General features: G+C 35.0%; 1 protein-coding gene across 1 annotated transcript; it reads left to right on the top strand.

Moving 5' to 3' along the window:
- Positions 1-14131: 14131 nt before the first annotated feature.
- LOC129005049 (pyruvate kinase-like) lies at positions 14132-15944 on the top strand. The gene has a single exon (XM_054433826.1). It carries the CDS (start codon positions 14205-14207, stop codon positions 15891-15893), a length of 1689 nt encoding a protein of 562 aa, XP_054289801.1. The 5' UTR covers positions 14132-14204; the 3' UTR covers positions 15894-15944.
- The last annotated feature ends 352 nt before the right edge of the window (positions 15945-16296 follow it).

Below are 16296 nucleotides of genomic sequence, written 5' to 3'. Positions count from 1 at the left end.
TTATTGGGTATAGACTTAGTGAATTTAATAATTTGGGGAAGTTAATTAATTAATTAGTAAAAGAGCGTTTTATGTAAGTTGACCCTAATTTGGCCCTAACACTTTGTTGAAATATTTAAATAAACATACACATTTGATAATCTTAAATAACCATTTATAGTAACAGATATCTTATATCAATATAGCATACAACCCTCTTAAGACTAACACATGCACTATCACTGAGTTCACTTATTCCTTGATGATTAAATCAAAGCGGCGCCTCCACCATGTAAAGTTCTCTAGCCTCTACTCCTCTGTAGAGGTAAAAGAAACTTACGAAAACTTTCACCAAACAAAAACTTACTTCAAAGGGGGAAAAAAAAATGTAGCTAGGGCAGAGTACTCTCTAAATGGAGGACCTCTAGGATCGTGGAATAAGTGAACACCAGTGCAGTATAGTACTATGATTTAATAAGTCTAATTAAATGTGCACACATAAAATAAGTACATAAAATAAAGAGTTAATAAAGAGTAAATAATTGTTACACAGCGATATAATAATAATTGAGAATAGCAAAACACAAATACAATTGAAATGATATTATTGAATATTTACACCCTATGTTTTGAGTTTGTTATCGGTATAATGATATAAAATGAAATATTTCTCTTGACACTTAAATGTATTAAAAATATAAATTGTAACCACTTGCAATGTCCTATCCTATCCTAAATTAAAACCGAAATTTACATACAAGTTAGTTCATCCCTCTGATATTATAAATAAACTAAACAAACATTTAAAATACGTGTTTAACACCCTAATTTTCAATTATTTACACAAGTTTGAAATTGTCTCCTTTTTACACGTCTATATTTATAGTCCAACTAACAGGTTAATTTATCCGGATTCATTTTGAATCATATATTATCAAACTTCTAAATTGCTCTTGTTTTGGTAGACCTCTTTTACTTTAATTGAGGGTTAGTATTTATATGAATTTTAAAGTAACTCTCCTTAATTTGCCCTATTTTTATATATTTACTTTATCTTTCTTACAGTAAAGTTTATTTATTTCATTTATATATATATATTTTGTTATATCTTAAAGGAGTTTTCCTCACATTTAATTTGTGCACACTAGGACCAAATGAGTGAAGATATTTTGACATACCACAAGACGAGGCAGTTGGGCGACGATTGAAGGGTTCCCCGGGGCGTTCCTTAGGTGCGGGCGTACACTCCGGGGTTGCTCGCTCGGGACACAAGGGTTGATCGAAGCGCAGTCCTTCCTCTCGTCGTCGGTCGCTCGTCCTGGGCCGTCCTCTTCGGGTCCTCGCTTTGGTCCTTGGTAGCGTGGTAGTGTCCTGGTGGCCTTGGGTCTTGAAGAAAAGTCGTGGGGTTGTGGTGTCCTCGTGGTCTCGAGTCTGGTCGGGATCTTAACAGGCGCTTCAGACTAACCCGCTAAGTCACTGTCCCTACTCGATCCGGGACTTCCGACGGTTTCTTCTTTGAAGTTCTACTTCCTCAGACCTCTCCAAGACTGATTAACAATTTTCGTCTCCAAGACCTCCTTTCCCTCCTTCGATGTTTGGTTCTTCCCCCGATGTCTTCGGGAAACGCCTACCCTCCAATCATCGGTGGAATATCTCCGATCATCGTCCTCATTGGCCTCTCCCCTCATGTCCAGCCTCCAGAGGGCGTGGTGCTGACCGTAAGTAAAACAATTTCTCTATGCATGTATAATTTCTTGGAATCGATGGGAACAATATTGTTTCTCGTCGATTGTTCCCATCGGTTACAATTTCTTCTACGATGACTAATTAAGTATCATATATGGTGGACGAGGCAACAAAGAAAAAAAAAATTATTTCATCTAAATACTTAAGAAAAATAAACTTGGATTGAATGGAACGCTATATTTTACACGCCTACGCAAATAAAGAAGATTTTAAACCTTGTGAATAGAATATCCCTAAACTTAAGGACCTCACGATTCAAAATACCTTCACAATGTTATTCCAATGTATTCCAAGAGTTTTAGGAACCAACACTAAATTCGTCACTGCCCCTACACAACGGACCGAAACACGACAACTCACAAACTGAGCAGTTAGAAACTAGAACAAGAGTGGGTGTATAATACAAGATGGCCGAATACTAAGAACATACGTGCATTCCTCCAACATCTGTACATTTTATAAGATAACAGCACCGAGAAACGCAGCGTTACAGCCTGGACTCAGCAGATCCCACGCGCTAGTCTGCAGCACTTCCACGGAAAATGGACAAAGCTAGAATATTCATCTCAACTCTTCAGAATACTTCTAGAACTTTGATATAAAACCACCAATTACTGTCATTTAAAGCCATATTACGGACTGATCACCCGTGTTATGTCTATAAACCCACAGTAATAGTCACTACGAAAAACAATACAACCCACCATTAATTTATCATCAAAGTTACGATTTTAGATAGAAACAATAATATCCTTATAACCAGGAAGTCATATTCTTAAATATAGCATGAGCTAATCTAATTTAGTATCACAATGTCAAAATATTGAATATTACTAATACAATTTTGCGGTCCAGATATCCTACGGCCTAGAAATGAAGTATCGAAAGCTACTACTGTTATTGATGTTAATAAGTGCAGCCAAGACGGTGACGGCTCAATCACAAGACAACTCGACACGATTCCAAATTTTCTCAGGACATCACTTTCAAGAAAGAACAGACTACATTCCTTACGAAGCTATAATACCGGCAATATTCACTACAACTATCCTTACTAAACCTAAAGTAGACCCTTGGACAACTACTGAAACAAATTTTTCGGACTGCAGCGAAACTCAAGATTTGTGTACAATTCAAAATAATCTTGCTACACTACATAATCTAATCATAGACCAGATAAACTCAAATTACCTAAATACTGAACTTTCCAACCAATCTTTCTCGGAAACTAGAAGCAAGAGGGGACTATTATTTCTACAAAATTTCTTTGAATGGTGTTGCGACCTCGCAAATAAACAACAAATCTCAAACATTTACGAAAACCAAAAAGGTATCGAAGAGCATACTAACAAAATTATCGATTCCGTAGGAACTCAGTATCAAGATTTAGTTAAAACAACAACTAACCTAAACAACTTTACAAAAAATGTTGAAAACCTAGCCGTCAAGGTACATAAAGGATTTACAATTGTTAAAAATAACCTAAACGAAATGAAATCTCAGCACAATAAAAACATTTTACAGCACATCTATGCTACAATACAACAGTCGTGGAGCCACATTTTATACAACTACATTCAAGATAAGCAGCGGGAGATAATAGAAAAATGCAATCAAAATTTACTATCACAAAATCTTGTCAACCCACAAAATTTAACTACAACGTTGAAACAACTCCAAGAAGACGCAAAACTCAAACAGCTTAAACTCGCCATTCCCCTATCGAAATTACATCTATACTATAAACTTAAACTTACCCATTGTACTATATTTGGAAGTACACTAGTTGCTAAAGTACACATTCCTTTAATTAACTCCAATATCGAAGGAGAAGTTTTCAGAACTATAAACACCCCATTGATTTGGAAAAACAAAATATGTTCACTACACATGGAAGAAAACATAATTTTGAAAACTTCAACATACACCAAAGTAATAAGCACTTCAGACAAGAACTGCAATGAACATTCATATCCTTTATGCAAAATTCCACGTATAACAATAACTGCAAACAACATGCAATTATGTCTTCACATGATTCTCTCTTCAGCTTCTTTTGACAAACTACAACAAAATTGCCATTTTATATGTGAAAATCAACCAAAATATCCAATAATCACAGAACTATTACCAAATAAATATCTTATTACGAACATACAGCAAGAACTAAATTTAGTTTGCCCAGATGACAAATCTTCGAAATTATTGCCAGCCACAGCTATTGGAACTATTCAAATCAACATCCCATGTGACTGCCAACTAAAATTGGAAACTTTAATCCTCATCACTACAGTGAGACCATGCGGTAAAGAAGATAACACAACAAACATTATAAACCTAATCCCAGCATCTTGGACTAAATTAAAAACAATCAAACTATTTCCCCTACGCAAAGGAATCAAACATGAATTTGACAACCTTTCAGAGATACTTGATTCAAACTGGACCTTCAATAATCCAACCTTTGAAGTCACCAAATTAAAGAAAATGGAACACCTCGTCTTACCAAATACCGACTTTGACCTTTTTGGAAACACTAAATTATTATTTTATATTTTGCTAGGATGGTCCACAGTCCTAACTATAACATGTCTCGTTTTAATATATTGTCTGAGCCTTCAAGCAATACAAATAAAAATGCTATTACCTAATAGAGACTATAATCAGCGCCAAGAAACCCACTAAGAAAATATCATTCACAAAAGAAGGACGATAAAAACTTTGTTCTAAAGTACATGTATATATCTGTAAATATCTGTAAATATTTTATATGCTTACAAAATACAATAAATATATATTAATTAATAGAATTATAATCATAAAGAAAACCATAATCTCTACTCTACTTGAAACTGCATAACAGTCGACACAGTGACATACAGTAGCAAGGTCTGTTTACAAACACTACGATAGCGAACAGCTGACTCGTCACAACAATCCACAGCTGCGCGTTGAGGAAGGAGAACTCCGTCCCACCTCAGCGCCACAGCGTTCTACACAACCACCTACCCTCCTACAACAAAACTAACAGAAAAATTAATTAATAACTTAAAACGAAACTTGAAGAGGAAACTTGGGGACCAAGTTAAAAGGCAGCGGGGGAGTATAAACATATGGAAATTTTAAATTTAATTTATTAAATTATTTCTCTTTACGAACAATAGAAAACGTTCGCTGACCCCTCATAGAAATAAAAAGTAAAGATGATCGCAAGATCTCAGGTTCAAGTCACGTTCTCATGGGCAAAGACCTGGCTGAGAACAAGCCAGGCATAGATTGAATTTCGATCTGGAATGCATCGTAGAAGAAATTGTAACCGATGGGAACAATCGACGAGAAACAATATTGTTCCCATCGATTCCAAGAAATTATACATGCATAGAGAAATTGTTTTACTTACGGTCAGCACCACGCCCTCTGGAGGCTGGACATGAGGGGAGAGGCCAATGAGGACGATGATCGGAGATATTCCACCGATGATTGGAGGGTAGGCGTTTCCCGAAGACATCGGGGGAAGAACCAAACATCGAAGGAGGGAAAGGAGGTCTTGGAGACGAAAATTGTTAATCAGTCTTGGAGAGGTCTGAGGAAGTAGAACTTCAAAGAAGAAACCGTCGGAAGTCCCGGATCGAGTAGGGACAGTGACTTAGCGGGTTAGTCTGAAGCGCCTGTTAAGATCCCGACCAGACTCGAGACCACGAGGACACCACAACCCCACGACTTTTCTTCAAGACCCAAGGCCACCAGGACACTACCACGCTACCAAGGACCAAAGCGAGGACCCGAAGAGGACGGCCCAGGACGAGCGACCGACGACGAGAGGAAGGACTGCGCTTCGATCAACCCTTGTGTCCCGAGCGAGCAACCCCGGAGTGTACGCCCGCACCTAAGGAACGCCCCGGGGAACCCTTCAATCGTCGCCCAACTGCCTCGTCTTGTGGTATGTCAAAATATCTTCACTCATTTGGTCCTAGTGTGCACAAATTAAATGTGAGGAAAACTCCTTTAAGATATAACAAAATATATATATATAAATGAAATAAATAAACTTTACTGTAAGAAAGATAAAGTAAATATATAAAAATAGGGCAAATTAAGGAGAGTTACTTTAAAATTCATATAAATACTAACCCTCAATTAAAGTAAAAGAGGTCTACCAAAACAAGAGCAATTTAGAAGTTTGATAATATATGATTCAAAATGAATCCGGATAAATTAACCTGTTAGTTGGACTATAAATATAGACGTGTAAAAAGGAGACAATTTCAAACTTGTGTAAATAATTGAAAATTAGGGTGTTAAACACGTATTTTAAATGTTTGTTTAGTTTATTTATAATATCAGAGGGATGAACTAACTTGTATGTAAATTTCGGTTTTAATTTAGGATAGGATAGGACATTGCAAGTGGTTACAATTTATATTTTTAATACATTTAAGTGTCAAGAGAAATATTTCATTTTATATCATTATACCGATAACAAACTCAAAACATAGGGTGTAAATATTCAATAATATCATTTCAATTGTATTTGTGTTTTGCTATTCTCAATTATTATTATATCGCTGTGTAACAATTATTTACTCTTTATTAACTCTTTATTTTATGTACTTATTTTATGTGTGCACATTTAATTAGACTTATTAAATCATAGTACTATACTGCACTGGTGTTCACTTATTCCACGATCCTAGAGGTCCTCCATTTAGAGAGTACTCTGCCCTAGCTACATTTTTTTTTTCCCCTTTGAAGTAAGTTTTTGTTTGGTGAAAGTTTTCGTAAGTTTCTTTTACCTCTACAGAGGAGTAGAGGCTAGAGAACTTTACAGACCCAGTGGGGCGGATTCCTGAGAGACTTTTTTAACGCCATATAGATGTTGGCACTCACCGATATGGTCTTTATTACCATGCAAAATTTGAAAACGATTGATTCAGCCGTCTAGGAGCAGTTTGCGTATTACGAAATGCATAAAAGTCGATGTATAAGAGCTTCGCTCGCTCCGCTCAAAAAATTTGGTTTTCTTTTCCGAGTTTGTTTGGCTATTCTACCCGACCGATTTTCATGATTCAAATTGAAGGTATGCACGTGCAGATTTTCCATCAAGCATCGGCATAAATGTATCTATAATCCCACTCGACATATACGTAAACGAAATTTGCTCCCCATGTATTTCTTATGGGAGTTAAATTTGGGTTTTCTTTGCCGAGTTTTTTTGGCTCTTCTACCCGAACGATTTTTATGATTGAGGTCTCGAATTGAAGGTATGCACGCACAGATTTGCCATCAAGTGTCGGCATAAATTGTATCTATAATCCCACTCGGCACATACGTAAACGAAATTTGCTCCCCATGTATTTCTTATGGGAGTTAAATTTGGGTTTTCTTTGCCGAGTTCGTTTGGCTCTTCTACCCGACCGATTTTCATGATTGAGGTCTCATTTGAATGCATGCACGCCAAGTTTTCACATCAAGTATCAGCAAATATTTACCTACTGTATTTCTCGACCAAAACACATAACTAGATTTTTCTTCTTTGAATTCTTACTTCAATTTAATATGTATTTCAAAAGTTATAATTATACAATCCTATATATTATAGTCTAAGAACCTTCAGTGAAATACCGGTTTCGTTTAAGCTATTACTTATTCAAATCGGACGAGTTTCAAGCTAACACAAGTAGAACAAACAGCATAAACATTATTTTTCATAAGGGTTTTCTATGATTAAAAATCAATAGCTCCAGTATTTTTAATGTTTTTCCATAAGTTTTAGACAAAAAAAATCAGTAAATTATTGGCTTTAAATTGAGCTATTGATTGTTTAATCAGTTAAGCTCAAGAATCAAGATACTGTATAACTCAATCAAAAATCATAAATGTGTTTATTTCTCGGATATTATATTTATTTTAACGCTGCGGAGCAGCATGGGTCCTCTAGTACGATTTTAATATTATTTAGAGGTTCTTCCAAAAGAATAGACACCAGTTAACATAGTAATAATAACTCCGATGACGTACTCTATGGGAAATATTTTATTCGTGAATGATCAACTGTATTTTGTAACTAACGCAATAGTCATTATTGTTTTTACATTCACTCATTAAAAAATGCTATATGCTCAAAATTTGTAAAATTTTACTCTATTTATCGCAGTTAGATGAATTAGCGTAAGCTTGAAAGTAACTGTAAATTTTGACAGGTTTCACTTAGTAATAAATAATTTATATAGGCTTGTTATATAACACTGTCTAAATGCAAATATGCACAACATTGTTCAATCACATTTTGGCCACTACTCAACTCAAATAGAACTGGCGGGTGAAGTTGTTGTTTTTGAATATGCCAGATGGTATTAATCAAGCGCCTATTCTATTTGAGTTAACTATAGTTATCATCAACTACGTTAACTACAGGACTAAGTTAGTCTTGACTGTAGTTAATTAGGTTTTAATATCCACATTAATTAAATTTGTCATGTGCAATATTCTATATCAACTAGGTGAAACCCGTCAAAATCGACGGTTACTTTCAAGGCTTACGCTAATTCATCTAACTACAATAAATTGAGTGAAATTATACATATTTTGACAATTTAGCATTGTTTAAAGAGTAGTAAGTGTAAAAACAATAATGATATTAATTGCGTTAGTTAACAAATACGGTTAATCATTCAATGAAGAAAATATTTCCCATACCGTACGTCATCGGCGTTATTACTAGGGTTGCTTTCAGAGAGGTGAAAGCCAGTTGAGCGGAACAAACGTGATTTGATATTTGTATAAGTAACTAAATGTAAAAAAGTCAATAGATTTATTTACTAATGCCGGTTTTATTGATTAAAATTATAATAATTCAAATTTACCTCTTCCAGAAGTGCATTATGGTAGTTTTGACCAGGAAAATATTACAGTAGTTGGAATCTGATATTAACATCCAAAAAGGGCATTAAAGAATAGTATTTAATGATATACAACTTTTCACATTTCATAAATTATATGTTAGTTTTGCTATGGTCAAAAGGTCCAAATCCAAATGTTCTTTTCATTTGGTTTTTATGTAGTAATTTGCTAGAATCATTGACTTTATATAAAGTCAATGCTAGAATACTGTAGATGGTTTGTTAAGACCAATAGGGTATAAGTAGGGACGCCATTCAAGATTCTTGTCATTCGCCTATTGGGTCTGATGATTATTGGAGTGTCCAATCGAAATCGATCACCACTTACCATCGTTTTTGTATATTTACCGTCTTGTGAGTAACAGTATAAGCGTAAATATATGTTTTAAGTGTTATAAGACGTTTCTTTTATTTACTTTCCGTTAAGACCATATGCAAGCATTTTTTAAATCGTTTCCCCGTTTAACCAACTATTCCAAAAGATAAAAATTATATGGTGCAACACAAATAAACAACCCGATCACCTTAACCAACGACTTATAACCTACACTTTACCTTCCTAATCTAACTTTACTTAAAAACACAAACCCCGACCTACCTTCCCCACATGCCTAAATTAGATCAGTATTCAATCTGCGTTTTATTAATAAGTGTAATAACTTACTGCACCGTCGATGTATTCAACATAATATAACCTGTGAGGTATTCGGTATTATCGGATTAAATATCGATTTCGATGCGGATCGATATATCGCTTATTAAATCCTGATTTCTAACATTGGCTGTTTCTAATCAGCTGGCAACACATATAGGTTCCCAAGAAAGTAGTCACCGGTCCGTATCCCTCCGCTCCTTGTTTATGCTCCGCGTATTGAGAAAGTAGTTCCGTATATTTTATCGATTTGCAGTGAATTCCGCGCCTTAAAAAAATGTTTTAACGGTATTTTCTTGTTTATTAAGATCATAGGAATGGTTTAAAAACGTTTAAAAGAAAAGTCTAGAAAGTTCAGAAATACCTTATGATTCTATTGTTTACATTTTTCTTGTAAACAAAAAACCTGTCATGGCTACTTTAGTCCCATAAGCCTAATGTTAAAAATTGGAAATTGTAAGTTCGTTTTAAATTGCATTAGCATTATCTAATTGAAATTTGTTTGTTTAAAAACCATCTCACTATTAGTCTAAGTAATTTTGTTAAGTTTGGATAAATTGCGTTCAGCCGTTATCGAGTGATGTTTCTCTATTTGTTGCATTGAAGTTGATCCCAAAGAGCTTCGCTCGCTCCGCTCAATTAGTATGTTAACTGGTATCCCTTTTTTAGGAGGAACCTTTTTAATAGTATTGAAATCGTATTGGTGGATCTTTTGTAGTTAAAAACTTCCGCGATTTCATCAGTGTAATAAAGATCAATCTATGATTTTATTTGAGAAAAAATATCTGTTTGTTGAGAAGACACGTTCTAACTTCAAAGGGAAGTCCATCCGTTACAGTGTGAGTTTGATTTTTCCTTCGCCACGTCGCGTCTGTTCATATCGTACTTCTGTGCCAATGAATAACCCTCTAGCATAGTTTTGAGAAATTGATTGTTGGGTTACTGTTAAAGCCAATAAGACACTTCTGCACTTGTATTATTTTGTATTGTATTACACTATCGAAGATTTTTCCAATGATTGAAAACATGTATGACAATAACCTCATGAACCTATGATGGTCTGTCTAGAATCTATATATATAAAATCCAATGTATGTTTGTTTGTTTGTTTGTCCTTGATGGACCCCGAAACTGCTTGACAGATTGTAATGAAACTTTCAGGCAATTTTAAGCATTATTCAAGTATGGTTTGTGCAAAGTTTGGTGCAGATCCGTCAAAAGGGCTCCGCCCCAGTGGCTCTGGAGTTTCCCATGTTAACCTTATGAGTACTCATATTTAAATGGAATTACAGAATCTTAACAGCTGGTTCAACTAAACAATTTTATTCTGTGATGTTCAATATCATTAAAAGGTTAATAGGTTTACCAGTAGCACTATTATTTTTTTTTTAATTTATGAAAACAGCTAATTTGCAACCAAAAGGTGAGTGAGCGTAGCGAACAAACTTCAACCTGGAGGCGAGTTAGCGTAGCGAACGAGCTAACCTGCCAACCTAAAGATGAGTGAGCGTAGCGAACGAACTTCAAACCAGGACATAATTGAGCCATGCGAACGAGCTCATCTTGAAAATGAACGAGCATTTGACATAAAACCACATTAGGACAGGACGACGTCTGTCAGGCCAGCTAGTAATATGATAAAATATAGCCAAAAGTGGTGAAAAAAGCAGACACCAACCCGTACAATAGATATAAGATAGTTCAAGAAATAATTGTAAGAGTTACTGTGATAAAAGGATTTTCCACTAATTTAGTAATGGAACGTTATATTGCAAAACATGACATGATATAGGAGAAAATCAATTTCAAAATCAGAAAATAGCATTGCAAATACTTCTTTTGGACAATTCAGTTCCCAATAAATGTGTGTTGTTTAAAATACAATTCACTAATTAACAGCTGTTTCATTAAAAAGTATTATCCATATGGCCAAAATGTAAACAAATCTGAGGAGGGATCTATAAAGGCTTCTGGGGCAGAGCCCTAAGGGAATTTACTTTGTTTTTCTTTTGATAGCTCATCTACAAACCAAGACATTTTTTTGACACCTCTACCAAGTTTCTACGCCCAGCCGTTCTCTCAAATTAGCGGAGACAAAGTTTCCAATTAAATATTTAGAGTCCCCCATGTTAATCTTATGGGAGCTAGACTAAGCGAATTTCCTTTTGCCTGATTGAATTTTTGCTAAAATATATTCTGAAAAATGTCTTTTTAAATCTCTATTTAAATGGCATTAGTGTAATGAGTACCCTACTCAGGTTTGCTGTTACAGGAAAAGTAAAAAAGTGTTTTCTTAATAGTTTAGTATGAAATACCATAGACTAAGCAACACAGATTAGCTTGAGCTGTTCCATAAAGATGACAAATCTACTAAGGGAGTATGTTTTATCTATGGAAATACTAATAAAAAAAAATTTTGATACTATAAACACTTTTTTTCAAATTTGAATTAAATATGTTTGTTATAAACAAGCGAACTACAACAGTTTATTTATTCTTCATAAAAATAATATGGGGATTTTGAATTTTATTTTTTTAATGTTCTTAATAATTAAGTGCATAACAAGGAACTATACTAAATTATATTTATGCTATACAAAATAGTTTGGGAAGAAATTCCAAAATTTTATGTTGGCATATAATCCCCCATAAACCTCTGTTCCCATGGTCATGCTGGTTCCCGAACTCATTCGAACATATTTAGGTTTACACGTTTGTACATTACTTAATCGAAATTGGTAATTTGTGCTTAAATTTCTTTGATAACGGACTTACACACACACACACGTAGCCTATATATACATATGAATTTGTACGGATGGTTTTTTTGGCTTCTGGGAATCTCAAAACGTAAAAGTAATTCGGTCTTGGGTCCAGATCTAATCATGAGACCTACTGTAATACTTATTCCCAATATGGGAAATTGGCTATAAGAACCATCTTAATAATGTTGTTGATGAGATCCGTAGTGAATTACACTTTAGTAAAAGTTTTAAATCAAGGAAGTTCCACTACTGAAAATCACTCTCCAAGTTTCCACAAGATAAGAACCAACATTGATCTTATTATTTCTTTGAATGTCCGGACTTTTTACTTTGTTATTGATCCTATTATTTCTTTGAATGTCGATACTTTCAACTTTGTTATTCAAGTCAAATATTATTATGTACATTTTCCTTACCACTGTATACAGGTATAGTATTTTAATAACACTAGTTTTCAAGGAAGATAAAATATAATATCACTCAATCTCAAGAACAGAACAAATTCCAAATAACAATCCTCAAGTTTTTGATGTAGAATTGGTTTGAGACAGTGAATTTAAAATTTTTTCAAAATCACAAAAGGAGGAAGCAGAAGTAAATACCCCTGCCGCAGCAAACCTACAGACTAAGCTAATTTCCATTTGCCTGATTTGATTTTTAATTATATATATTTCAATAACATTAGGTAATAATTACCTAGGTTAATAATGAGGTTAATAATTAATAATGAGTACCTAGGTTTGCTGCTACAGGGAGGGTTATATAGTGTGTTTTTAGTAAAATGTTCATAGCTTAAAAAAAAAAAAAAATATTTCCCAAGTTTGATAAAAATACATCCATAAATAAGCAAAATACAACAGTTTACTTATTCTCCTTAAGAATAACATGGACATTTTAAATTTCATATGTTCATTTTTAAAATTCATCCCCAATATATTATAGTAATACCCCCCACATTACTAAGTAACGCTTTGGCAAAATGTGTAACACTTTTGACACAAACAGGAGCTCAATAAAATCTTCAACTATTTGGATGTTACACGTTACAGCTGCAAATTCGCGGTTTCGGTTCTTCAATCTTAAAAGCACGGTCGGGGCATCCTCGATATCATCCTATTCCATACTGAAAAAATTCAAACACTGGCCAAACAGCTGGTCTTCTGCTTTGTTATTGAACTGCTCGACTAAAATGTCTCACGCTTCCTTAGCTGATAATCTTCCAGAAATACGTTGATGTAGATCATCACTAATGCACTGAAAAATTACTATTTTTGCCTGAGTCGTCGATTTGTTGAATTTCTCAAGTTTTTCCTTTACGGCTTTAGTCGGAGGCTCAGAGACGGTAGGCTTTTCTCTCTTTCCCTCGACGATATCAACTGCGTTGAACAACTCCAGAACGTCCAACACACGGTCTTTCCACATTGGCCAATCTTCTGCTCTTTTCAATGGTTTTATACCTTTCACATATTCCATTTGTAGCGCTGGACAAACTCGATAGAAAGATATTCCAAAGAAATACTCGTGAGACAGAAAATCGTGTCAGAACAAATTGTTCTTACACTGTTATGTACATAAAACAATTCTCGGGACCATAACCTCTTTGAATTATTCTCCCAAGTGGAGTTGTTTAGGGAAAATCTAAGTTTAACTACGATGAAAAACCAATTTAAACCATAAAACAAGCAAAAGACATGGAACAAAATTGGACCAACAAAACAGACAGCTGATAATAAATAATATTCATATCATCTGTAGTATGACTCTACCAAATAACAAAAGGCAGGCATTTTCAACAAGCCATTGAGAACTTGTCATTAGGTAAATGCAGAATAAAAAATATTCACATTATCTTCGGCAATAAAATCAAATATATTATACCTTTAGTGCAATCTAAAATGCTAAAATGGTGGACCATATTGCAACGACTAACAATACAATTTTTAATATAATGAGAGGATCTATTTGTATACTGTGTATACTGTATTTAGTCTACACCAACTCAATATTTGATTAACTATTTCTGTTGTACTTTATGTTATCACAGGTGATTTTTGAAACTCACAGAAAAATATAAAAACCACTGATAGTCAAACACATTTGTTTTTCAAATTTGTAAAATATAGTTTATTTAAACACGATGAAAACCATTTGCTAGTCTTTGTAATGTGTGATTGTCAGCAAACAAGAAGTGGTTTGAAAAACATTTGCAGAAAGTGTAAACAAATTTATTTGGTTGATTTCAATAATTGTGAATCTCAGAACAAGACTTCGTGTTTAATGACCCAAATCCACAGCCAAATTGGCACTGAACAGATAACAGTTACAACTAATCTAGACCATTTGTGTTCATTGGACATAAGAATGAAGGTATCAAACATCCGCCTGTCTAGTATCATATGCACTATCGGGCCATCGTGTATCAGCTCAGATATGCTAGAGCAAATGATGGAATCTGGGATGAACGTAGCTCGTCTCAACTTCTCCCATGGTTCTCATGAAGAACATGCAATAACTATATCCAACATCCGGGAAGCAGTCAAGAAGCGCAGTAAAAGATTAGGCAGGACTGTCCTGCTTGCTATCGCTCTAGACACCAAAGGTCCCGAGATCCGAACTGGCTTATTGTGTAAAAGAGGTCCATCAGAAGTTGAGCTTAAGAAAGGCAACACTACTAGACTAACGACAGACAGCGAGTTTTATGACAAGATCAGTGAACAAAATATTTGGATTGATTACTGTAACATCACCAAAGTGCTTCGTCCAGGAAACAAGGTCTTCATTGATGACGGACTAATATCACTTGTTGTTAGTTCTGTGGGATCAGATTTTGTAGAATGTAGAGTTGAAAATGGAGGAAAACTAGGTAGTAAGAAGGGAGTAAACCTTCCTGGAATTTCAGTAGATTTGCCAGCAGTGTCTCAGAAAGACGAAAGTGACCTATTGTTTGGAGTAGAGCAAAGGGTTGATATGATTTTTGCCTCTTTTGTACGAGATGCTGCTGCAGTGTATAGGATCAGAAGTATTCTGGGTGATAGAGGGAAAGACATTAAAATAATTGCAAAAATAGAGAACCACCAGGGGTTGGCAAACATGGACGAAATTATAGATGCTGCAGACGGTATCATGGTAGCGAGAGGAGATCTTGGAATTGAAATACCAACAGAACAAGTCTTTTTGGCTCAGAAAGCTATGATTGCTCGCTGTAATAAAAAAGGCAAGCCCGTAATATGTGCAACACAGATGCTGGAGTCGATGACTAAAAACCCTCGTCCCACTCGTGCTGAAAGTTCTGATGTAGCTAATGCTATTCTAGACGGCGCAGACGCTGTTATGTTGTCAGGAGAAACTGCTAAGGGAGAGTATCCTCTAGAGTGTGTAGCCACCATGGCTAATATCTGTAAGATGGCTGAGGCAGCTGTTAATCATAAGCAACTCTTTGCTGATCTTGTCACGCACATGAAGGGACCCTTAGAAGCTAACCACACCATCGCCATTGCTGCAGTAGAAGCAGCTGACAAATGTAAGGCAGCATCTATTGTTGTCACCACCACCACTGGCCTCTCCGCCCACTTAATAGCCAAGTATAGGCCACATTGCCCTATTATTGCTATTACTAGAGCTTTACAAGTAGCTAATCAATGTTTAATCTACCGCGGTATCACACCTCTTTTGTATGAGGAACCAATGGATCCAGAGTGGCACAGGGATGTAGAAGCTAGAATAAATTTTGCTATTAACTTTGGGAAGGTTAGCAACTTTATCAAACTAGGAGATCCAGTAATTGTGGTGTCTGGTAGAATGGAAGGAGCGGGCTTCACAAACACAATTCGCATTTTGTATGTGCTTGAATAACATCAAGCCAAAAGGAGCTGGATCATAATCATTAAACTTTGTTCTTTATTATTTGGTTGTTTGAAATATCACCAAATAAATGTCTCTCTGGACTGTGGTATAACAGAATACATCGTCCATACTACCCTGCAAACAATGTTTAATAATTTAAGCACATTTACCGTACCGTATAGAGAATGGAATATGCTATTAAGTTTACCGTAGGTGTTATAGTAAGACTAAAGCTTTCACTTTAAAAATAATAAAAGAAACCCTTTAAATGTTAGAACACAAACTCAGTTTATTCATAACAGAAAATTACAAAAAGTAAAGATAAACATTTAACAGACGACTTAGATAATTTTTGACTGAGCCAGGTAATGTGAATTTATTACAATCTTCCCCTCTAAAAAGAGAAAAGGCA

Source organism: Macrosteles quadrilineatus, unplaced genomic scaffold (genome assembly GCF_028750875.1).
Source record: "Macrosteles quadrilineatus isolate MER2022 unplaced genomic scaffold, UCM_ALF_1.0 Scaffold_1__1_contigs__length_201487025, whole genome shotgun sequence".
Taxonomy (NCBI): domain Eukaryota; kingdom Metazoa; phylum Arthropoda; class Insecta; order Hemiptera; family Cicadellidae; genus Macrosteles; species Macrosteles quadrilineatus.
This window is presented reverse-complemented; position numbering and strand designations above follow the sequence as displayed.